The 26,599-nt window shown below is 37.0% G+C and overlaps 1 protein-coding gene across 10 annotated transcripts in view; it reads right to left on the bottom strand.

The window, feature by feature from the left end:
* The window catches only part of KMT2E (lysine methyltransferase 2E (inactive)), a 69,334-nt gene that overhangs the window by 40,631 nt on the left and 2,104 nt on the right, over positions 1-26,599 (bottom strand). For 6 of the 10 annotated variants that reach the window (XM_035549576.2, XM_035549586.2, XM_035549584.2 and 3 more), the window contains exons 2-5: positions 10,063-10,247; positions 2,528-2,639; positions 1,947-2,176; positions 137-217 (exon numbers count right to left, since the gene is read on the bottom strand). In XM_035549576.2, the coding sequence (XP_035405469.1) occupies positions 137-217; positions 1,947-2,176; positions 2,528-2,639; positions 10,063-10,133 (494 nt within the window). In that variant the 5' untranslated portion in view covers positions 10,134-10,247. Of the gene's footprint in view, positions 1-136; positions 218-1,946; positions 2,177-2,527; positions 2,640-10,062; positions 10,248-20,359; positions 20,420-26,599 lie in introns of all 10 variants that reach the window. The other 4 variants (XM_035549577.1, XM_035549583.1, XM_035549581.2 and 1 more) reach the window with 1 other exon arrangement.

The raw sequence follows: 26,599 nt of genomic DNA, 5'->3' as shown, positions 1-26,599 counted from the left end.
ATCTAAAATCCTCAAGATCATGTCACATGGTCTGCATTTTTAACTGTTGGTTGTTCCAGGACTACTTTGTTTTGTTTTGAAATATTCTCTACTCGTTCTAGCTGTTTTAGAGTTCAAAATTATCTGAACTACTCACCTTGGTTGACAACGTTCACACAGATATATGTCAGGAATATGCTGCCGGTCAATTCCCATGCAGTCAATGTGCTGCCAGACACTACAAAAAAAACACCCCCACCTTTTGGTTATTTTAAGTATGACTTTACAGACTCTGTGTGTGTAAATACACACACACTTCATATACATATATACACACACACACATATATATATATCATGACAGGAGAGGAAAAAATCATATATATACACACACACACACATATATATCATGACAGGAGGGGAAAAAATCATATATATATACACACACACACACATATATATCATGACATATATATATCATATATATATGATTTTTTTCCCCTCCTGTCATGATCTTGACTCAGATTAAACACTACCTAAAACTACTTACTGAATTACTATCTTCATCAGCCCTCTGCTAGCCTGCTCACTTCCTATTCTGCTGATCACTCTGCAATTCCAATCTTCGGGCTGCCTCCCAATACCTCTGCTTCCTTAGCCTTTTTTTTTTGTAGGATTTTTTTTTTAATATGAAAAGGGAATTAATTTTCTTTCTCTCCTTCTCTCTCTATATATTCCTGAAGCATTTTTGTAAAGCCACTGAATGCCAACATGACACCCACACCACATATTCCTTTGCTTGACAGCAAAGTCCTGTGTAGGAGCAGAAGTCACACGACTGGCAGGACTGTTGTGCAACACAGGAAGAGCTTTAGCTGCTTCCCACAGTCAAGAAAGAAAGGCTGCTTGCTAGACTGAAGGCTAGAAGTACATGGGACACAAAAATCACTTCAGAATTTCTTACAGTTCTCCCAGCACCTTACAGAAAATCTCTTCTTCAAAACTAGCAGACTACCCAACCGGTGACAATCTACAGTTCCCCTGCTGAAGGAACATCTCTATTTCAAACTAAGAGAAAAGGTTACCAGAATCAAGGACCATTGAAAATGAACAAGCTTGTTATGTAAGCAGCCAGAGGAGTAAGACCTGAATTAATGTTTTAATTAGCTGTAGCAATCATTTTAGAAATATAATCTAGTAAATTCAGCAACATCAATTAGCTCATTATATGTATTGAATGAGAACGTACAGGCTAACACTGAATAATTCCAGAAATACGAGATTTGTCTTCTCCTGCTAAGTGTCCCACCTCTAAAAACTTCAAAGCTCCATTTTCCAAAATGCAATTGTTTAATAGCATCTGCTTATATAAGTAGCTACTTGATCATACTAAAACATGAACACAAGTTTAAATATTTTAACTCTGGTTTCCCAAATAAGAATCTGTTAGCTTTAAGAGTTTCAATAACTATCGAAAGACCAAGTCTTTTGAAGATGAAGAGTTCTTATCAGAAAGATCGCACACAAAAGAGCCTGTGATTTGAGAGGCTTATGTCATATTACTTTGCTTCCTGCAAGTTTCTTGGTTTACATGTACATACCTCCCCAAAACACTTATTACTTGGTACCTTCAGATTTTTATTTCACCATAATGACAAATAACTTGGAGAAAATAAATATCCTTTTTAGAAAGAAAAGGCAAAGATATCCTTACTAGAGCAACGATACATAAAGGTATGAACAAATTGACATGAATAGTTAAGACAGACTAGAAAAAAGTGTGAAATACTCGTTACTCTTAAACTACTCTGCCTTTTAAAAAGCCTTCAACCTTCAAACATTGTTTTGATTATGGAAGTTTCCTCTATCTTATGAATCGAGACTGTTAAAACACCATTTAATTGCACTCAATTTGTCAATGCAGCTTTAAGTCATTTTTACTTTTTCAATACATTTAATATTCGTTACCTGCATTTGTCACAACAGATCATATATCCATCATCATGTGTAAAACCACAAATGCATCTGGTAATATCAGTTCCATAGCTTCCATCCTCTGACGTACTGATGGTAGTAGCACTGGAGGTTTCATCAAAGTTGGGAGTGGTAAATATGCCTACTTCATTCTTGCTTATAAGCACTGACGGAGGAGGAGAAGCTGGAGGCGTTGGAGGAGGCCGAGCACCATAGTTATGGTCCTAGATTTTTTTTGAAAGGTAAGTTAAAGCTCTTAAGCGTCAGACATTCTGATGGTTATTTAAGCCAAAGTATAAGAATTAACTTTATAAGAAGTTTCTGAAGTTCTGTGCATTTTTTAAAGTAAATTTAAACTTGTTTCTGTCATTGCTCATTCTTGGTGTGTGTTTTTTTTTTTTAACCTTCTTGACTATGTTTTACATAAAATTCACTATGTTCTGTATTCAGCTTTCTAATCAACCATTTTTAGGCTTTTTACCCAGCTCCCAATAAAATACAAAACTATAAGCATGAATCAGGAGTTTTTCCTATTTAAGGACATCAGATTTTACCACATTTAGCATGAAACTTACTGCATAGGGCAAACCAATGTAACTGTGTGAATGCGAGCTGCTGGTATACAACTGGTGCGGATAACTGTTCGATTTTTCAACTACCACAGGGCTAGCTTCTACAGATTCTGGTCTGCAAAACAAAAACAGAATAATAATAAATAGTTATACTAATGCATATATTTAATTTATTAATGTTATGTCAATATACTTGTTAGTTACGATAATTGTTTCACAACTGCTAAGTAATTACCCGCTGTTCCTGTTAAAAAGGAGCATACAAAAAGGTTCAGGAATACAACAACTATCGCCACCAAAACCACTTTTCCCCCACAACTGCCCAATTAAAAGAAGAAAAAAAAAATCACTTTTCTTTCATCTAAAAGGAAGCTTCCAGAGCAGCAGAGAACTTATACCTCTGTAGCTACAAAACTTTACTCAAGAAAAAAAAAAAAAAAAGAGTACATGCTAAATCGTTTCACATAACCTGCAAATCTGGACAGAAAAACATGTTACACCCTTTGTCAGGAACTCATCAGTCAGTATGCACAGATCTATCGAGCTGCAATAAAAGCTAAAGAAAGGACTTCAGCTTAATTAAGACAAAAGACAGAAGCAACAATACACACAACTGCAACCCGTTGTGGACACAGCCCCAGTACTAGCACCGACACTATGAAATTCTGCAGAGACATCTAGCGGTAGCATCAGCACATGACTCTCAACGTCTTTATGAACCAGCACCCACGGCGGCAGAGAACTGTTTCTACAAACGGAAACCTTAAGTAGGGCAAATCTAAAAAAAGGCACTTATCGATTTATTTTTTACCTTGAAAGAAAAAGAAGTGAACGATTTTCTAGATACACCTTGCTGGAGAAAGGCAGTGTCACCTCTAATAGAGAAACTATGGTTTATATGTACTAAATCACAATGCAAAAGTTGAGAAAGGTAAAGGAATATTAAAATAGGAAGAGCTTTTTGAATCCAAGAAATTGCACCTTTTCTCAGTTCACGTGTCACTAACTTGTTGATTTTGCACTGCACCACAGAATCCAATCAAACCAGTACAAACTTCTAATTAATGCAGTTACCTAGCTGCATTTTTTAATTATTATTATTTTTTAAACACTGAGAGGCAGAGCGAAATATCAGCATTTTTTAAACTGAAATGGCTTTTGACTAGCATCACATATTGAGCCCAAGTGGGTACTTTTCTAATTTTAGTTTTATTGTGCATCAAATCTTCTTCCCCACAAAGATTCAGTAATTCCTTGAGCTGATGTTTTAAAATTGGTCATTCTGAATCCTAAGTTAAAACAGAAATTCACGTGTTTTTCTCAGACATTAAGACATAAACGTAAGCTTTTTTAATATGCCATGAAGTGAAGCTAGATTGATTTTAGAAGACACCAGCAACTCAAACTTTCTGCTAACATGTCTGTAAGAATATAATTATTCTTCCTGGGAAGAACATACAGAACTGGAAGTGTCCCACTAATAACTTTAGCAGCTAATTTCTTCTCATTAGCTTTTCCCTTTGTGATCTTACTGTGTAGAAAGAATCGCTAGTTAAAAATGCTATCATCAGGTGAAGACATTAGTCACATAAGTTCAGAGGGGAAAAATCTTTTGAAAAATACTCATGTTTCTAACAGTCACCATGCCAGGTGGGGGGGATGTACGGATCACGCAAAGTACTAGCAGATAAGAAACAGAGCTTGTAATTACAGTAGCATGAGGGGAAAACCAACAACTCTGAAGTCACTTGCCCTTATTTACCTCAAGCCCAGAAAAATTCTCATTTCTTTTCTTACCCTGCTTCTCAGCTGGAAAGTACTTTTATCAGAGTTTGTTGGAATTACATCCTGGAAGCAGACAGGTTCATCAAACCCAATTAAAAAAAAAATAATCAAAAGGACACTAGTTGGAAAAGCTTTGTCTTTTCCACAGATTTGCCTTTATCTGCATTTGGGCAGTTATCAACACCATTAACGTCACCTAGCTAATCCTTCTTACATCTTGCCAGTCCAAATGTCAATTAATCAAGAGCCAACTATCCATCCAATAAACAAATCAATCAATCTTAACATGCCCTCAATACCCACTACTTCACTAAGTGAGCATTCAATGAAAGATACAAGAACCGAAACATACGTCCTAAAAAGGGAGGTCATACATATTTCATCAACTGACTACAAAATTAAAAGGCACTCTTGCAAAATATGAAGCAAGACAAAAGACTCTACTCCTTAAAATGTATTTCTACCTACACTAGACGTTTACAAACCACTTAAGAGAAGCACTTTAAAATTTAGAAATTTAGAGGCGTAACTCTTGTGGGAAGCAGAAGCATTAAGCTTCTAAAAAGGAAATGCAGAAATAAATACAATCCATTATCCCTAATTATTTTAATACTTGTAGAACACAGAGCGGAGGGTTAAAACCAAAAAGGCACAACATTCATCTGAGCAAGAAAAAACAAAAATGGGTTGGGAGAAAACTGGGTGAGAAGCAAAGACAACTAAGCCTTCATATTAAAAAAAAAAGTTTAACAAGCAGTATATAAGCAGAATCAGCTTTCAGTAAAGCTTTTTTCCCCATCCAAATACTTGGGGGCACACCTCTTACTAAAATTCTTAATTGCACAACCAAATAAAGCATTAGATGCCACATTCAATTATTATTTTTTTTAAAACTGTTGTTCCTTATCCCAAAAATCTAGTCTTCAGGACTCAATCTTTCTACCACTTACATGTCTGATCAACTTCTAACACCCAAAACACAGCTTCGGAGCTAGCATCTAAGTACTTGATTTAGAAGGCTACAACCATGCTTGGTTGCAGAGAAACCTATTATCTACACTGACTATTAAAAATGCAGGAGAAGACAACACAGGGAAAGCAGATGAAGGAAAAAAACCTACTATACAAGGCTAAAGATTACAAGTATACATCCTGGATAGTTCAGTTCCAGTTATATCCTAAATAAATGCTTGCACCCACCACCCCCAATCCTTCCACTGGCATTATTACAGGCATCCCAAAAAGCAAGTTTTCGGGAAGAAAGAGCAAGCCTTCAGATCTGAAGGAATGCTCTGATATTTTCCTTGCTTGTTTCTTTGACCTTACACCAGTTCTGTACCAAACTGAAATATCGAGCTTGGCACTCTTCTGAACATGCCGCATTTTTCAGCCTTACCTCAGACAGCTGGACCCTTACTATGGGGAGAAGGTACAGTATTTTCAGTTTTCATGAAAACCCTATTAGAATATGGTATATTTGGAGTTACACCCAAATCCTAAACATATGCTCTGAAACAAACAAGTATTACCATGACATGCTGACCATGACATTTTGCTAAAGTGCAATTTGTTAGGTGTTATGGTCAGCAATTCAAAACCATGCTAAATACTCAGAAGTAGCACAACAGAAAGGACCATTAAGAAAAAAGATACTCTTATGTTCCTATAATGGAAAGATACTCACATGTTCCCAGTTTGCAATGACTTTAAACATTCTTGTAAGTTGAAAACAAGTTAAAAAAGCAAAGATACTATGTTTTCTTATAAGAACCACTCAAATTTCAGCTGCAGTTGAAAACTCTCAGTTCTGGGTTATTTCCTAGAGGTTATATTTAACAGTACAATGTAAACTGAAAAATATTCTGCACATTGCCAGCAGATGGCATTAGTGAAAAATTAAACAGGCTACATATGAAGTCAGTTCACAAAAAAAAGTCAGTCCCTATAAGCTTATAGCTCACCTATATTAAGGGAATAAACTACAAACCATTCTAAGCCAATGGTAATTTTTTCTTTAAAAAAGTCCCCCTGCCCCCATCCCATTGATCTCAAATACCATTTTGTTTCTGCCTGAGCGATAATTACAGAAAAGGTGGTAGTTTTTGACTACCAAAATTAAAATAGTCCTTGGAATCTGGGGCCCTCAACTTCTTCTGTAAAACTCTCGGTATTCAAATGAAAAATAATCTCATTAAAACTAAAACTGTCATACTGTAAAGCTTACTTTAGGAAGATTAGCTAACACTACTTCCCAAAAGCACCTTTAAAACTCCAAATGAAACTTTCTTGCTTCCAAGTATGCTTCAGCAACAGCAGCCTGCCATGCACCAGGTTTGATCGGTCTAATCAGAGTCTGGGTTTGCTTTTCCTTTGTACCAGCACACCTGAGCATTATCTGGCTGAAGGTCAACTCAGATAAAGGAATATAATTTATTTTGTATGAAAAGCAGATAACATTTTCTATTTCAACACACTTCACCTAGCCAAACACATCAGATGGCCTTAGCTACCCAGAGAACAGAAAACCGAGCACTACTTCTCTACCACCAACTGCTACCTAAACATCCTCTACCAGGCCCTACAGGTACAGGCTGGTCTGATACCATTTATCAGCAACCTATCCATTCTCCTATAACACTTCAGAAAAAAATAATCCCTGTTTCAACACCAGCTAATGGGTTAAGTTTGTATTGATTTTTATTTAATACCATAACATTCATAACCTTTTCTCCTGGATATTGAGCTTGATACAATGATCCATACACAGTGGGTTTTGGGTTCAAAGCACATTCATACATTATATGGGCCTTTTCTCTAGAAAGCTGGCTCTGTATATTACTAAAAGGTCTTTAATGATAAGAGGGATTCTCTTAAAAAGTCACTGGTATTCATCTTTAGACAACCTTTTACAAATTTTACACCAATTTTACAACGTGATGAAATATGAAATACTGTAACACAGAATCACAGGAAGTGAGGCTGGCAGGGCCCTCTGGAGCCCAGCTGCTCCAACCCCTGCCCAAGCAGGGACACCCAGAGCAGGCTGCCCAGGACCACGTCCAGGTGGCTTCTGAAGGTCTCCAAGGAGGGAGATCCAGAGCCTCCCTGGGCAGCCCGTGCCAGTGCTCTGTCACCCACACAGCATAGAAGTGCTTCCTCCCCACGTCCCTCTGGATGGCAGCACAGCCCTCTGGTGAATGAGCCCCTCCCCACAGTTCTGTGTTACCTGCAAGCTTACTGAGGGTGCACCGTACCCCAGTGTGCAGATCATTAATGAAGATTTTAAACAGGATTGGTCCCAGTATTGGCCCCTGGGGCCCTCCAGTAGTTACTGGCGTCCTTATTAAAAGTATCTAACAGATAAACTACCCACCATTAAAGAAACCACCACACTAATCCCTTAGTTTAAAGCATGTTTTATCCTTCAGGGCTCCTTCTCCTACGTAATTAGGTTTGTCATTCCCCCTCACTCTTGTGTTTGCTCACGCTTCAGCAACTAATGAAGCAACATCAGACCTGTCAGTCACTGTGAAGAAAGTCCAACTCCTCCCACCTGGGAAAAGCCCAGAACCTGCTCAAAGGTCTATCTATAATCACTATCAATACTATCTATGCCCAACATATCCTTGGAAGAAGACATAAAAAGTACACTTAAAGCAGATAATAACTGCATAAGCAATTCAGGTAACCTTTTTTTTTTTTAATCAGTGTTAAGTACACAGTTTTGTGTCACGCTTTTTTAGGTACGGACATGGCTTTTAGATAAATTAATCATGCAACTAGCTATTTTTCAGCAATGATATTCTCAGAGATTATATTAACGAATCTAACTGCTAACAGTCACCTAACATCTGAAGAGAAGCAGCACCTAACTGGGTCTCCATGCCACAGTATCAAGCAAATAACACCGTGAACTACTTTGTTTATACTGACAACTATATTTATTTATCTTAATTTCAGCATGGCTTGCTGAGTCTGCAAGTAATGTTAGTAACCTCGGGAACTGTGACCTCCTCGAAACATGAAAATCCACAGGAAAAGATAATGGAAAGAGCTGTGAATGATTCACACTGAATTATTTAACACAGAGTTAAAATCATTTTCTGTACCAAGGAAACCAGCATTCATGGTTATGAAATAGAGATCAACAAAGCAGTTTTAAAGACTTTAATGCAACAGAGTTTCATATAAAGGATTTTTAGTTTTCTTTAGATTAAGAGTTCTAGTAACCTAGATTAGTAAAATAACCTCATATACAACTGAAAAAAAAAACACAGGAAAGAAACATCCCTTTAAAAAGCTGTTTGAGTTCTTAAGCGTGTGACAAATTTCCTTCAGTATTTGCAAGAAAAGGTATCTTACACTGAATAATGTTACTAGCTTAGCACACACTCTCAAGCAAAGATTTTATGCACACTACTTTTATTGATAGTGGTCATTCAATGCACCTGTTAAATGAAGGACCAGTTTGTGAAGTTTATTTAAAATCTCTCCATAAAACAAATAAGTCTAAACCATTGCTTCAATATCTAAAGCAAACAGACATTCATGTGTTAACCAGAAAAATTAAGGGCTTAAATTATTACTAAAGACTGTCTGTACTCAGAGGAAAGTAAGAAGTAACAGCATCTCAAATAATTAATATAAATGACGTATTTAGCAGTTTTTGCTCTAAGAAATGAACTGTTCTTTTTCCCCCCTCTGTTTATGCAAGGAAGTGTACAAAACGTAGTGTGGCTTACACAAACTCTCTTGATCTTTAACATCACCTTTACTGTCTTGACACCCACTTTTTCCCAACTCATCTGTCACGTTTTACTAACACAAAAGCCACAGAGGAAACAGGAAAAAAATCCAGATACTGCTCTGAAGTACACAGAGCTGAATGGGATGATGTCCTATGTAAACAGGTAGAAATAATAACATCTTGGTCTTTTACTCCTCAAGTTGATCAAAATATTATTTCTTCTCTCATAATGTTCAAGAGCCAGGTGGATCCTACACACATGGAAAGATGTTTACCCGAAAGGAAAAATCTCCACTCAGAGCTGAACGACACCTCAAATCTAATTCATCTATACTCTGTAGACTCAGGCGACAGCAGGAAAAACATAAAATTAAAAAAACACTATGCTTATTTCATGCAAAGCTTCTTGAATTAAGGATTTGTTTTGCAACCTTTTATAAATGGCTATCCAATTTTGTGCTGAAAGAGCAATTTTTTTTTATTTTATTTTTTTCTTTTATTCTTTTTTATTTTTTTTTTTATTTTCCTATTATTTTCCACTGATTTTTCAATATAAAATACCTTTGTGAAAACATAGCGTTAAACAATTAAGACAGGCCTTTAACTTTCAAAAATAAAGGCACTCTTATAATTATTACTGCTCTTTTGCAATTTACCATACCAGAAGATTTTCCCACCCCAACATGGGAAGTTGATTTTTTTTTTATTTTTAAAACACAGGTTAAGAAAACTTAAATAGTAAAATATTGTAAATGTGAAAGGTGAATCAGGCAGTATCTGCATTTCTCAGTCTGATAAGGAAGAAAAACATGCATCTGTAGAACAGTTTACCTTTTCTCCTTTACTCTCCTTAAAGAGAAAGAAATTGACTTAGAAGTTATTAAGTTATTACAAACACAGTATAACTAGAGACTGATAAGTCTTCTCCAACTGTATTAAAAAGTCTCAGTATGACAAAATAGGTAATTAAATACAGAAAACTTACTCTTTATGTTAACATACTTACTCTGAGCCTGCAGCCATTTCCAAATAAGAAGTATCTGCTGTGTCAACCCCCAATGGGATCACTATGCTCATGACGTTCGTTTCTGATAAATTCGATTACTACAGAGTCCTATGCATTGGTATCCAAAACACTGGGGCATGCCAGCCACAGTGCTCATTGCAAACATCTAAGTGCATCCACAAACCCTGTTAAAAAAAATATAAAATAAGAGGACTGAGTTGGATCATTTCAAAACAAGCAATTTACATCACATACTTAAAATTACCATTAGTAACAGTCATTTCAATAGTTTTATTTTATACAAGCAAAAGGAAGATAAAGTGTTCTATTTTCTTTAAGAGTCGTTAATATCAAATACACTTTGTGATAATCTCAAGGCTTATTAAAGTATTACAAACTAATTAACATGCTATTGTTTAAATTGATGATCACAAAAATGCATTCATTACATTCAGTGAAGCGACAAAGACTCGCTTTAGAGGTAGCATACCAAACATGTTCAGACCAGGTGTTCAAGACCAGGCTGGATGAGGCCCTGGGCAACCTGAATCTGGTGGGTGGCATCCCTGCCCTTGGCAAGGGGTTGGAACTGGGTGATCTTTAAGGTCCCTTCCAACTCAAAGCATTCTACGATTCTGCGATAAACATCAGGTACACTTGTTTACTGGTCTATTTCATCAGAGCCCAGCTGCTAACTTTCAACAGAAATCTGATCAAATAATTTTTCAGGTATTTCTCAGAGAGCATTCTTCACATATAAAAAACACAAAAACTTTCAGCGTTCACAACACAACCTAAACATTACATAAGGAACAGTCCCAGAACTTCCATTCTTTTCAAACCAAAATAATTCTAATGATTCACAAATAATGATATGAAATGACAGTTTCAATCTCATTTTAACAGATCACCATCAAAAGATACTATACACATAGGGGGCCAAAGTAACAAATGAAAAAGAATCAGTAGTAGTTTTTAAGCTGTAGAGCAATAATGCAATCTACTTTGACTCAGGCAAGTAAAGAAAACAATCCCACCTAGATGGTAGTTATTGCCAGTCTCCCACTTCTCTTTTTGGGAAGGGCAGAACAGCGGACAGCACAGAAGAGGTACAAACAACTAGAGCGCCTCATCTGTCCCCACTCAAAGATTAGAGAACTGATGTATTTTTTTTATATCCCAAGACAGACGAGGTTTTCCACATGTAGCCAGGTAATTGAAGCAAAATGCCCCCACCTTCACTACCCGCATAATGAAGTATTACAAAGTCCTTCACATGTGTCAGAATTGCCAGAACAGAGACCACCCAGCAATAAGCATACAATGACTTAATAAATACACTTCTTCCATTTGACAAAGCGTTCCATCCTAGCTGAAGTCTATAAAAGCCCGACAGCTTTGAGACCAACATATTTTAACACTCCTCCTTGCCAAACACACTACATTGCCAAGAAAAAGCTAACTGGCCTCAACTGGAAAATGGTGTGCTTCTAACAAGGATTCTTCAGAAAAGCGCTGCAGACTTAAACCTGAATTTGCTCCCTTTGTTGATCAAGTCAGTACCTCCATCTACAACATTAACCACCCCCAAGGGATGAACGACAAACATCTCTATGGGATGAACCGCCATCAAGTCTTTATCTAACTTAAAATTTAACTCATTGCTGAAGTCTGGCAGTTAGTATCAAACACCCTGGCATGCTCAGTGTCTAACCTTACAGTTCATTATTCCTCAAGACAGCAGCAGTTGTGTTTTGGTCCTATTAAATGAGTCACCAAATGAACTAGAAAGCAATTGGGCCAACCAGCCATTGGGGTATCTTGCTTCCCTCAAGTTACCACTGAGCATTTCCTTACCAAGTATCACAAACATCAAACCGTATCGCTAGGCTATGCATAAAATTCAAGACTAAAACATACTGTTTTCAAGAAAAAGCAGCAAGAAAAACCTGCTAAACCAAAAGCAGATACAGAGTGGTAGCAGGCATATAAAAAACTCCAAATCCTTCTCACCATTTAAGTGAGTGCTCATCCTGTTGCCACATGGTTTACTCATAGGGTAGGAACCTTAAACTGAAGGCTTAAAGAAAGCCTTACGAACAACTTATAACAAAATTCATTTTCCATTTAGTTCCCTTCTGAAAAAGGGAAAAAGTTATATTAATTCCTATTCGTGAGCTGAAACGAAGCTATGAACTTGTTTAATCCACGTAAAGCACATGTTAAGACAACAAGGTCGATGCCCCGTCATCTGCACTTTCACCCATGCTAACAAATCCTTACCATAATAGGGCTTTTTGTTTTACGCCTGTCATTAGGACATTCCAAAAAATATTTTTACTGTGTCATAAAGTAGGTCTAAAAGACATGCTGGACACCACAGCCTAGGATCAAAATCCTCATCTACCCTGAGGTTTCTCATACTCAAAACAGCTTTTGGTGGTGGTGTTGGTTTTTTGGTTTTTTTAACTGGATTTTCTTTAAACACTTCTGACCAGGAAGAATAACAACTGGAAATTAATAGAGCCAAAAATGCCTGGGATACTGGTGGAGGTGATGAACCAACCTAAACCAGCTGCCTTGTATGCTATGACATCTACAAACTTGCATAAAGCTGAGGTTACCCAATCATCATCATATATTCAAACTGCCTTCACGTCAACAACATAAAGAGATGTGATTACCAAACGTGAGATTAAAACGAACTTTTAAAAGAAGTAACAGAAAAAAAAGGGCAGATTTTAAAGCTATGTACAGAGAAAAAAACTCACTGCTAACATGTGGTCCAATTGCAATTAATGTTTTGATCTCTGACCAAGTACATCGCTCTTGTAAGGAGAAAAAAAAGGGGGTGGGGAAAGGGTGGAAGCAGAGCTGAGATACTTGAGATACATCTGTTGCAAGCTCTTGACATCTTTAAGCCTTAGTCAGAATTCACTCAAAAATCCTAAGACACTAACTGACACCAAATAAAATTAAATACCTGATCAACTCAAATTCATTCCGCCGAACAGCATTATAACAGAACTTGGTTCATTTAAGAGGAAACGGAACAAGACCATGAGGCTACCTCATGATTTTTCACTACCTTAAGATTTCAGATCTTCACCACGTAACACGCACAGAGCCCTCCAAAGCTTTTCTTCTGCCTGTAGCTAAGACCAGAAGAATTAAAGTCACCAGCTCACGATACCTACACAGCCAAGGTAATTCAAACAAACATAGCTCATCCTCAACAAATTCCCATAAGAGCAAAAAAAGCAAAAGGATAAATTAGGTTACACCCATTAATGTGATCCTATAGACTACTGAATGAGGAACAACACTGATATCAGATTTCAGATGAAGGAAAAGAATTATTTTCTGTCATGTCATAACTAGAATATTGTCATGACACTAAAATATTCCCAGTATTTTTACTAGAGTATATTTGGACAGTTCAGAACATAAATTAATTTAATCATTGGGGAACCTTCCCTATTCATCCTAAAAGCGACTGTTTATCCTTTGAAGCTTGGTATTTTAGATAATTAATAAAATACTACCTGGTATCATAATGCAGTACTTTCCAATTTCAGCATCCATTTTAAATCTACTTACTGTGTTCAGCTCTGGGGCCCCCAGCACAAGAAGGACATGGACAGATTGGAACAAGTCCAAAGGAAGGCCACGATGATTATCAGAGGGCTGGACCCCTCTCTCATGAGGACAGGCTGAGGGAGTTAGGGGCGTTCAGCCTGGAGAAGAGAAGGCTCTGGGCAGACCGTACAGTGGCCTTCCAGAGCCTAAATGGGGCCTGCAGGAAAGCTGGGGAGGGACTCTTGGTCAGCGAGTGTAGCGATAGGACAAGGAGTAATGGGTTTAAACTAAGAGAGGGGAGATTTAGATTAGATATAAAGAAGAAATTCTTTACTCTGAGGATGGTGAGGCCCTGGCACAGGTTGCCCAGAGAAGCTGTGGCTGCCCCATCCCTGGAGGTGTTCAAGGCCAGGCTGGATGGGGCTTTGGGCAGCCTGGTCTGGTGGGAGGTGTCCCTGCCCATGGCAGGGGGTTGGAACTGGGTGGCTTTTAATGTCCCTTCCAGCCCAACCCATTCTGTGATTCTATGAGGCCACTCTTCCAGAACTCTGAGCATCTGTTACCTGGGGCCTTCAAAAACAAACCAAAACACTGTTTTCATAGGTGCATTTCATTAAAAAAAATTGGCAGGGGAGAGTGGAAAGAAGGGTGCTAGAGAAGGTAGCATCCTACAGCCCAAACAGAATATACACAAACTTTGTGTTTAACGAAGTCTTTCTTCAAGTAGCACATGAATTTGGAAGTCTGAAAGACGAAATTGGTTTGTCAAGTTAATTTCAGGTCCAGATATTTAAAAAGGTACTATACAAAAACTTCATTTATTAGCTCTTCACTGGGTGGAGGAGTTCATCTACTCATTAAACTCAACAGTAGACTATTTCCAGTTTTGTTGGGGCCCTCTTTACTCTTCCAGTGGTATTACTCTGTAACCACTGAAAGAATGTTGGTAACTTCTGATATTTCTTTCATTATCACCCTAATAGCACAACTTCATTACATGAAAACACCTTCCTTATCTGAGAAAACCTCGCTCTTATTTAATTGCAGCTAATAAGCCTACCTTGTCCTAGTAATATGATTTTCTTCTTTATAAAGATTTTTTGTTTAATCTGGTTAAAACGTCACTTGTGCAAGACCAAAGGCCTGCAAGAAACTTACCACCCTTTACTATTTTCACTTTATCTCACTGGGTTTACATCTCCTTTGGCAGTTCTTTTTCTCACTACAGAGCACTAATGACTCTGTTGCCTTAACTGCCTTATTGAGTATAAAATCTTTGAAGCTTCATCACTACTTCTCGTGATTTACTTTGCTTACGGTCCCAGAACCGGTCTTTTTAAATGACCTGTCCTCTACTAGCGGAAGTATAAGAGCACAATACAGGCCAAATTATTTCATCTGTGTGGCTTTGTACAAAGAACATCATTTATGCACTTAACAACAGAAAATAAGTTACATATTATCCCTGAGGTATTCCACTTACACAACATTATTCTGTGGTTTAACAAAGACCACATGTTTCCTTTCTGCCTTGTCCTTCTAAGATCAATTATGTGACAGCAGAGGAAAACACATAACTTTTTCACTGGTACATGGAGGAGAAGAGAAAACTAACAGAAGTATAGAGGGCCCAACTCTTGAATCAGAAGTTAAACAGGTAATCTCCTGAAGTTACGTTGGTATTTTTGGACCTAACTCTACAAGATCCAGTTCTGATCAGATGTTGGCTGCCTACCAACTGCAGGCCTACTTTGTCAGCCTCCCCCTACACTTGTTTCTTGGGGGACCATCAAAAGCTCCAGAGAATGGCTCCGGGCAACAAGCAGATGACAGATCACCTAGACAGAAAGCACACTTGAAAAATAAAAACCCAAAATCTAGCCAAACTGTCCAGATGACTCCAACAAGGTTTCACAATCCCAGCTATCAATCATCCTTTAAGTGTCGAGTCCAGACAATTTCTTCCATGGCATTTTCCATGTAAGGTTTTTTGTTTTGGTTTGTTTTTTTGGAGAGGAGGGTGCGGGAGGAGGAGTAGGAAAACATATTTGTTCATTTTTACCCACTTTTACTTGCATTTACTTTCATAGGTTCAGAAGCTGAATTCCCAGTACTTAGATTTATATTGTTGCTTTCTTGTAGAATATAAGAAAGCTCTGACTTATATTTTATTTTTTATTAATAACACAGCATGTTTTAAGTGAGAGGAAACCATACAGTACTTGCTATACTGGGAAAGGCACAGCTCACATTGGTATCTGCTAACTTTAGTAGCCTACCTCTGCACGTTTCACCTTTTTTTGAGAAGGAAGAGGAAACAGTAGTACTAAAAAGCCTGCTAGAACCTATGCTGTGTGTACAAGTATGCTACAACTCTTATTTGGGTGCGCAGATGCAAAACATTTATGCAAAAAGTTAAAGGTAAGAGTTGGTGGCAGCACCAGAACATCAAGACAATCTCATATACTTATTGCAAGTTGGTTTTTTTTAATCCACATTCAGCCCTACCACTGCAATAACCAAATGAGGGGCTGGAGATAAATCTGCTTTTACCATTCTAGTTACTGTATTTGTTTTTTTGTTTGTTTGTTTTTGTTTTAAGATACAATGTCATTTTTTCTTGTGTTTCCTTCCCCATAAATCAGTTTCCATATCCTGTTACCATGTGATAAACAACAAGGACAAACATTTTTAAGTAAAAAACACATTTATAAACTTCAGTAATAAAATTCAAAGAAAGGTGCAATACAACATTTATTTTCCAATTTATAAAGGGACATCAGTGAAATCATAAATTAAACAAGCAATTATTTTTTAGCTCAAGATTGAGGAATTTTCAACATACACAAGAAGACTGCATTAAACTTTTAAGTCTTTTTTATTATTATTATTTTTCTCCATGTCTTCATTGGACTGTTTGTATGACTTCTTTATACACTTGAAGTTCTTCAATACATTTTTCTACCAATAGCATCTATCAGTCAGCATCTGTGAACGGACTATTACAAGATGGAAAAAAATAAAGTAGTTACACATTTCAGGTGTTTCAAGACTCGGAGATTTCACAGAATGCGTCTGCAGGAGACAATTAACAGGGAGTTATCAGGGCCTCTGTACATGCTGAGCAGAAGTTTAAGGATGAAAAAATCTAATCATCATTTTGGCTATTTCAAGAGAGGAAACAGCACTGGTTTAAGATAAATAATTTAGATTTAACACTGATGCATGCAACTTTACCCCAAAATCCTGACCTAATGTCACTGCAAAGATTAATATGCTAACCTAATTACCACCTCTATACTGTGTCTGCTCTGCATTTTCACAAGGTCATATACAAAATACACGTAACTGGGGAGGGGAAAAAATAAATCAAAACCTTCTAACCTTTGTACACATACCAATTATCTTTCCTTAGAAGCGATACAACTTTAAGTACATATTACAAAATATGAAAAAAAAGTCAGTCATAATTTACCTCTACTTAATAAAGTGAGTAACTGAAAGACCTGAGAATTGCCCCTCTTGAATATCCGAAAAGTTACAGCCTGCATTAGTTCACCCCATGTTTTAGCAGCACTTATTTCCTCTGAGCAGAACTACAGAACTCTCATTTGCTGAACTAAAAGTCCAGGTAAACATCTTGCCTCTCACCCTTTAACTACAAGCAAAACATTAAGAACAGTTTCCTGGAGCAGCATTAAAGTATCGGAATACAGACAGTACATGTATTAAGATTCTTCAAGGGGTGTGTACAGATCTGAGGGAATTAAACTGAAGCTTACTGGAGCAAACAAATGAAATTGCTGAGACAAAGTTATTTATCTGCTCAGTCGATTTTGTACCCTTGTATGGACCAAAGAAGAAGAGTAAGGGTGGAGAATAATTATCAGATTTACAGATAAAACTAATTCAAACACAAAATACACAAAATAGTTGCATGACAGTCTTCAGTCAAGCAAGACCTTTCAGCTCAACCAGCACACAATGCTCATCTGATAATAACTTCAAGTCCATTTGAATCTAAAAAAACTAACTGTATTCATCCGGCACTAAGCTCAAACCAAAATTCCAACTTCTGCTCCCAGGAGAAAAAACTCATCATGCCGCCAGTCCAGCATGGCTCCACACAGTGGCAGAGAAGCGCTCTGAAACTAACTCCAGGTTTCCACATCAACAGGGTCTTGGGAGCAAGGCAAAGAGCTGCAGGACAGTACTGCTTTCAGACCTCTGACTTTTCTTTACAGAAGTCATCTCATGCATCAGAGACAGATGACAAAAAGTAGTGGTCTTTGATTTTCTTACCACACCAGAAAAACTCATCTATATGGTATACTGGTGCCTTCTGTCCCCTTAAAAATGCTCTAAGGGGAAGCGGTTAAAAACATTTTTGAAGTGCTGGTACTCAATATAACACACAGGAACTCAGATATCTTAAAATTGATACTATTACACGTACTGCAAAAAGGGAAATAAACAGAATCGAGGACAGCATGTAAAAATAATTCTCTACATGTAACTTGCCTTTTATTGAGTATGCAATGCAAACGTTTTCCTTCCCCCTCTCCTCAATTACATCATATGTATATACATGTTTTGCAATCATTAACAAAGGCAATTCTTGTCATGCCTGCCTTCGGATTTACAGACCAACAATTTTAACCTGCAATCATGGGAACCACCCTTCCCACAAAGAAAATGCACAAGAATGAATCTAAGAAAAGTTGATATACGTATGCTTTAGCACAACCTATACAGGAGAAATTGCAAAGTAACAATGCACCTATCATTAAAGTGTGTCACAGTACATGAAGCCAGAGTGAAGACTTCTGTCCTGAACTGTCACAGCCAACAACTCAACTAGAGCTTTCCTACTCTGCTTCCCTGCCTGCAAACTATTTTAAGATTTTTTATTCATTTTAATTGGAGGGGATGGGGGGGAGGTTACATAGAGAAGAGAAAAAATAATTAAGAAAATTTTACTAAAAAAAGTTCTATGTTTGACTAAATTTCTACTTTCTATCACTGCTCTGGGCACTGGAGCCTTCCCTGCACAATAATAAGGTTATCTGGAAAACTAGTGATAGAAACTGACGTTTTAATGGAATATGCCAGGTAGGATTCAAATAGTTAACTACTCTGTGTATATATATTTATGAATGTGTCTACACACGCAAAATAATCTGGAACAAATACACGTAGCATACGTATGATATATGTATTTACGCTATGCAAAGTAATCTGAATATTTATTTATTGCTGGCTGTTTCTAAGGAGATAACACATCTTTAATCAGACCTAGAAGCAGAATACATGAATAAATGACTAATCTTGCCCACAAGGAAGTTCCTTCTGTTTCCCCCAACACGCTTCCCCATAGTATAGATTTTACGAAGAGATTGGAAGGGATATCCAGCTCCCAAGCAATCCATCACTGAAGTTGCAGCATGCAGGCTCAGAAACAACTATGACTCCAAATTCAGACCTTTGCTGACTGTTTGCTGCTCTCTATGGTAACCTAACGGAGAAGTTAGCAGTCTATTTCAAATATGGGCTGAGACAAAAAGACAATTAAGAAAGAAAGTAAAAAAAAAAAAAAAAAAGGACAGTAGCCATAACTCAGATACCATATACACCATAGGACCCATTAATGACCAAGTCCTGTGTACCACACAGAAGAAACGTTTTGTTCTGAAAGTAATCTATTTCCTATGCACTTGTAGTTTGTGTCCAACCACTCTCATAAGCCTCATGTTCTCTATATCTCTCTCATAGCAATGTCCTCCTCATAAATAACGTTAACTGGTGCTGGCCTCACCCACAAGCCCCTCAATCCCCTCCTGTGCCAGCCACAGACCTGTGTGCTGTCAGTAGTCAGGTCCAGCTCTGCTGCTTCTCGCATGCTGTCATGCAGCCAAAAAAAAACCAAACAAAAGTACCTCTACGGCTGGTTTGAAGCTAGACACGAGAGTGGTCAGGACACACACCGAATAACGGCTAACATCATTATGCTGCTTCTCCCTGACTCTCCGAGGACAATGCTCATAGCTGCATCCATCCCCTTTTGGATTTTCATTAAACTTTGGGGATTTCAAAGGCACTAAGTTCCTACCTGTTTAAAATTTTGTTTTAAAACTATTTGTTGGTCTAATGACCACTGGGTCTTTGTCAGTACAATTTATTTAAGAATCAAGGCCATTACAGATGAACTACCACAGAGTGAAGCTGCTTTTCCTCCTCCTCTGCTTTTAATCCAGTCCCCAATATACAGTCAGAATAAAACAGGTGAAGCAAAAAGATTATTAGCATACTTATGAGCATCCTGATACAATAAACACAAAACTTACAATCAACAAAGACCCCAGTCACGTTTAGAATGACAACCCAACTTCATGAACTAGTCTTGAGTTTGGGGTATGGAACAAAAAAAAATTCTGCTTCTTCCATGGTGTTCGAGATTCGTACATGAAAAACTTGAGCCTCTGTCATTCAAGCATTGATTCTTCAAGTCATTACTTACACTGCACTAACTACTCAGTGGAAATAAAACCGTGAACCCAGAATCTGCCAGTCAACATTTCTGCCATACAGAAGAACTGGTTTCCACTGGCTCTAGGCCATCTCCCCTTTGCTACCTCATCCAATAGCACTGCTCCTGCATGTTCTTGAAATGATGGTACTTATGCCAGCCCATTAAAACATACGGAAGACTCCCCCTTACCTCTTCTCTCTCTTCACTCCTCCTTTTCTTCTCTCAGTGGAAGTTAAACAAAATATGGGACTAGGAAGAGAAAAAGAATGAGTGGTAGAGGGGAAATACAGGTAGACAGTTATAGACTAAGTTAAAGAGTAGGAACTGGTTTATTGAATAGAAGTGGCAACAGAAGAGGCATACAGAAAATACCATGCTTTTTCTATTTACAGAAACCAACCCCCAAACTGAAAATCAGCTGCCAATCATTTAACCTCCCTACCATACTTCTTGAAGTAGACTCTGCACAAAAAAAACCTACCCATTCAAACATTCACAGATATTTGAAGGGAAGAATCAAGGAGCTGTGAAATGCAAGTACATCCTATGAATGAGTATAAAAGACAAAGACCACTTTTTGACAGCAGTACTGCTCGTTGCTTGGAGAACGATACGCTAGACTCCCAGCTATCTAACATCTTGCACTACATCATCGTGAGATGTAAAACTCAAAGATTAAGAAAACTAATAAATAATTTTCTCAGTAAAGATATCTTTAAGCCATTATTTGCATCAGCTGTTTCCTAGCAAACATTTTTCTCTATCTACTGCGAAGCAGTAAATAACCGTTGATTAAACATGCAGGCATCTGTATATGTGACTTACCAATTATTCTCCAAGAAACACCATTTACACCTGTTACCGTAAGCTATTATTCTTAACAAACATTTCAAAGTATAGTGCTTCTGCACGCACACAATGTTCCATAAGCATACGCTGTAACATCTGTAAGTGTAAGAGCCAAGGATATTGTTCAATAAATATAACGATACACCGAACGGTGAGTCAATCACTGGAAGGTCTAAACTCTAAGGCCCGGTATTCCTTCCAAGGAGGAAGTATGGCTTTGGGGGTGGAAGGGGAACGTGTGGTTGCAAATACATATTTGCAATACTTAATGGTTTCAACAACCTATTTGGCTGACTTTATGACATCAAGTAAAATTATTAATTTATGTTCCTATGCACCTTAATAAGACTTGGAAGCCTACTTCTACATATTAGATGTCTGCTATACAAGTAAAAATTGTTTAGACTTGCACAATGTTTGACATTTCAGCTAAACTAATCTCTACTTTGACATGTTTTCACAGAACCATAGAATCATTCAGGTTGGAAAAGACCTCTAAGGTCATCTAGTCCAACCTTTCATTTTGGTAGATTTCAAAACCAGTTCTCCTGTCTTATCAATGGCATTTGACTTGCATGAATAGCACAACAGTGCTTCCATTTCTAATTCTGTAAATATTTTGTAGATGTTCACCTGATTGTTACTCTCGTGCTTACGAATCCAAACACAAGACAGGTCAGAAATTTGCACTTCTTCAGACAAACCTTCATTCTTCTAGCGGTTAGATCTTTTACACAATTCTAAGCACAAGTTAACCTGGACTATATTCTTGGTAACAACATGGCAGTATTGCAAAGCTCTTTACTAAGGTTTTGGGAGGGAGAAATCAATGGAACGGATTGAGCAGGCTGCTCAAAGGCAGCCACAGAAAACACAGAAGTCTGATATCAAAAGATGTTTCCTACTTAAAGGGAACAGAAAACATTTCGTTTTCAATTGCAATTATCTTGCAAGAGTATATTGACTGATTTGTGTTAAGAAATTCAGATTTTCTGCAGCTTTATACACTTCTGTTTTCAAATATGATCTCAGTGTGTATTCTTAATTGTAGTAACAAAGATAAGAAATACGTCATCTCAGAATAAACAAAGCAAAGAAACTCTGCCCAGCCACAGAAGCACAAAATACAGCTTTCATCTTTGAATACTACTGCCAAACAGAGAAAAAAGTAGATGCAAAGTTTCTCTTTTATTGCATCTATGACAGAAGACGTAAGTGACTGCAAAGCAAGAGATAAAGAATGCACATATGAATGTTACACAGGGCTTTTTTGTTTGTTTTTAATCAATGACAGAAACAACTTTTTATTTATATATTTTATATATATATATATATATATATAAAGTGAACACTAAAAAAATTCCATCAAATATTTCGACTATGCAAAAAGAGTAAGAACCAACAGTATTACTACTTGGTAAGGCATCTGAGGGAGTAACTTCATCCTTACAGACAGTAAGGTAAGGACTGTATTTTTAAATCAGTTATGGATAAAGTTATTAACGTTTCCCTCGCAGTTCTAGAATTATACCTTCAGAAACCAACTGAGAGGAGTAATCTCTCCATTCCTTCCCCAAAAAGCTTCAAGTAAGCTGTTGTAATTCTCAGGCCTTCACCTTCAGGTTACGTAGTAGTGACTAAAAACACTCAAAAAGTTTATTGAAACCAACAGTTAAGACAGGATTAACTGTCTAGACTTGGAATATCAGCTGTCTTGTGATATAAAAACAGTCCCATTATACCCATTGCTAATTAGGAGGTAGCTCTTTTGTCTACTCAAGGCAAAATAAGAGCATCACCCACTGTGAAAGAAAAAAGTTATCTCTAGACCTAGAGAAATTAGAACAGTTAAAAAGTAATGAACACTGAACCAATTTAAATATCCAGAGCTCCTCAGGCTAAAGATCCAAACTACCATCCCGTGTACATTTTCAATTCTCACTTTGTAAATATAGGATACACATGTAATCATTTTCTATATAACCTGTTAATGAAAAGCACAAAAAAAATCAACAGTAAACAGACTATAGGTCCTTCTTTGTAAGTTGTAACCTAAACTACAATAATGTCATTAAAATCTACTCATGCATCTTCTTTGAACTTGACGGCTTTTCTTTTGATAAGGATATAAAAGTGAATGATTACCTAGACTATGATAGCATAAAGCAATACATAAAACAACTAGAAATGCGATTTTTTTTTTTTTAAAAAAGCTTGTCCAAACCTCAACTTCCATTGGGGCATTTCAATATGTATATCTTTCAAAAATGTTAACCTAAAACTACATTTTTAAACTAGAATCAATATTATTTTGGCATTCCCATACTTGGCCTGATTTGCAAAACTGCTGGGCCCATGCAAGTGTCATATAAATTTTACAGCACCACATCTCAATCTAGGCAGCGTATAAACTATCACATGAAAGGAATGATAGTGCTCTTTCAATAAAATATGCAAAATTAGCACACATTTTACCTACACAGGACACAGCCTGCATGCTACTTCAATCTACTTTTTATTTGTACTTTTGCAGCACACAACTTGCGTGGACACCGATTTACCATAATTCTTACCAAATTTGTTAATTACTAAAAAACCAGATGAAAACCATTTAAGCCAGAGATGTTAAAAAACACACTTTGTATGACAAAACTCTCTTCAAAGGCTTGCAGACAACCTTAATTATTAAGATTTTCTAACAACCTGCAGAGCTTAAAACCTTGCCAGTTTCATTAACACCACGTTAATATATTAAGATTTGTAAGAGGAAATAAAAATTATCTCAGTATCTGCTAGCAAGTATATGAAACCTTGACAAGGTTTCTTTTAAATAAGCTGTTTGTTATGCCTTAAAGGTAACAACAGTTTTGTCTTTGAACGTGATTATAGCAGGGTTTTTTGTAGTATGAAGGTCATGAGCAGAATTTTGGATCCTGAAAGTGATTAGGTTAACTTTTATGGGTAAGCTTTTTTTTTTTCTCTAAGTAGAAGACTCTGTGAACAGTGGTAGTTAGGCACATTCACCTCACACCCTTCAAAAGCCCAACGCAATTAACATTGTAAATAAACCAGAACTCGAAAGAACAAGAAGTAATCCACTTTCTACATGAACTGAAACAAGTAAGGCATCTCTGTACAAAAAAACTAAGCTTAATTCTTAGCAATAAATCAAAACTACTATTTGTACAGTGGAAACATTCGAACATAACACCTACTCCAGAAACACTGTCCAACAAAATTTGAGAGATTCACAAACGATCGTTTGTATGGAAGTCACAAGACCAGTAACATAGCTGGATTTCCTTAGGATCTCTCCAGAAGCCTGGTTTGGCTTTCATTTTGTATCTACATCCCCCAACTCAATTTTGTTAGAATTTTACATGAAAACAGCAAAATACTTTTGCTAGACCTTCATTTACAGATTCATCTATTTAAAATGACTGCATAATTCCCCAGTTACATACAACGCTCCTTAACTAAAACCCACAAGGAGTCTTACTAAAACCAGCATGAGCACAAAATTAAGGCTGTCCTTAAATCAAACTGGGATCAGCCTTCAGCGCGATGCTGTTTTCTGTATTTCATTCCAACAGATTAACCCAGTTGTGTGTTGAAACCAAACCAGAGATATGAGGTAATGCAACTCCTAACAGTAATCTGAATATTGGTACTAAATGAAACTTTCCCTAGATACATACAGCTTAAAAAGTCAGTATTTTTTCCTCTCTGAAACTTCCCAGATGGCAAAAAAAGCTTACCCAAAATGCATAGTTATGACAGTTGAGCAGATTTTTCCTTCAGATATGAAAAGCTTGAAGATAGCGCTAAAACCATGTGTGTAACATCCATATTATTTTAACATTTACAAAATTGCATTTGTAACAAAACGTTTGTAAATCAGAAATCTTTTCAAAAATTCAGATTTCAAACCTCTCTTTCAAGAACTTTTGTTAGTAGGCTGGGGGAACGTTACATTTTTAATGAATATATTTTAACAAACCAACATCAGTGGAATTCAGAAATAAAGCTAGAATTTCCTTTGTAACGTTGTCTCCTTAAACAAGTCTGTTTTCAGATCACAGATCTGTTTTACAAATGGAGAAACTGAGTCACAAAGTGACTCACTAGAACACACAGGAAAACTGGAAGATCTCAAAATTCCCAAAAGGGCCTTAATGCATAAAATTTGTGATCTGTGAGATAAGTTGTAAAAATTGAGTTGGGGTATTCCAATTTTTGGATCTCAATTTTTCCCCAGCGACACTTTCTGTAAACTGTACAAAATTGTTTCTTCTAATGTTAATCTTGAATTGGACATCTGCCCGAGAACATGACTGAGGCCATGAAGTAGAGCAGTGTAGCCCTCTAAGTTGTAACATTAAAAAATAAGAGAGGCTTTAAACCTAGAAAGAGAAAAAAATGCAAGAGCTTTCTAAAAATGCTCATACAAAGTCTTTAAAACTGTGTAATTTTTAATAAGCAGAGAGTAAGACATGGTTTATTTAAAAAAAATCAAGTCTATATAACACGAGGAGAGTATGATGGGAGCGTGCATTGTTGGACCATTAATGCATCACTTGGTGGTTGAAATCACTCAGCCTTTGGCCTCAAAACACATGAAATGCATGCATTAGCACTGCTGAAAGTCTTACCATCCTGCTGTGGAACTTCAGGTATACCTTAAACCACACATCAGTGCTGCTCTATATATGAACGGTATCTAAATTAGAATTCTTCAGAGACTGAAGACAGTTTTGCCATTTCAGTACTTTATTTTTGATTGTTTAAATCCAGAAGGTTCCAAAGCTATACTAGAATATGAACTCACACCTCATTAAACCAACAAGAAGATTAAAGACAAGCATACAAAAACCAAAGCGACAAATATGAATTTGTTTTTTGTTGCTTTCGTTTGAACATATAGCTCACAGTCTGCATAGTTTGTATCAGAGTACACTACACCAACTACGGAATAACAAATCCTTGTGACTTCCCTTCCCCCCACCCAAACATATTTATAGTGGTGATACTAAAAGGTTCATATTTCATTTCAGGAAAAAATTAAGAGGTTCAGAACCGCACTTTCACTGAATTATTTGTACGTATATTAGCATACACGTTTTATACAGCAATATGCAATATAAATGAAAGAAAAGGTCTAATACTAAGATTACAGTGGCAGAAGAAATTCTGCATCTTAATAGAGTAACAGGTTATAATCTTGCATGCATTATTTCAGTCCGTATTAAGTTCTTTTCATATTCTCGAACTACGAATATATGGAATTACGACCCCAACGTCCAGCAGAGGTATTTCCTGGAAGATGACCATGACGTTCACAAATGCGATTCCACAAAGAATTTAGCTGACTGTTTCAGTGATCTTAATCTCCTCTTTAGTTTGAAAAATATTATCACTTTTAGGTTGATAACGCGATGGACGGATACACAGCCTCTACCACAAACGTCGGAGCTGTTCCAAATTATTTGACGACGCACGTATTACCTTAGAGAAATCTATACACACCCCTCAAAGAAGCTGCCTGAGTCTGCTGCCTCTTTCCACCCCCCTTTTCCCCGA

The sequence above is a fragment of the Cygnus atratus genome, chromosome 1 (genome assembly GCF_013377495.2).
Source record: "Cygnus atratus isolate AKBS03 ecotype Queensland, Australia chromosome 1, CAtr_DNAZoo_HiC_assembly, whole genome shotgun sequence".
Classification (NCBI taxonomy): Eukaryota; Metazoa; Chordata; class Aves; order Anseriformes; family Anatidae; genus Cygnus; species Cygnus atratus.
The sequence above is the reverse complement of the archived record's forward strand: the minus strand, read 5'-3'. Positions and strand labels throughout refer to the sequence as shown.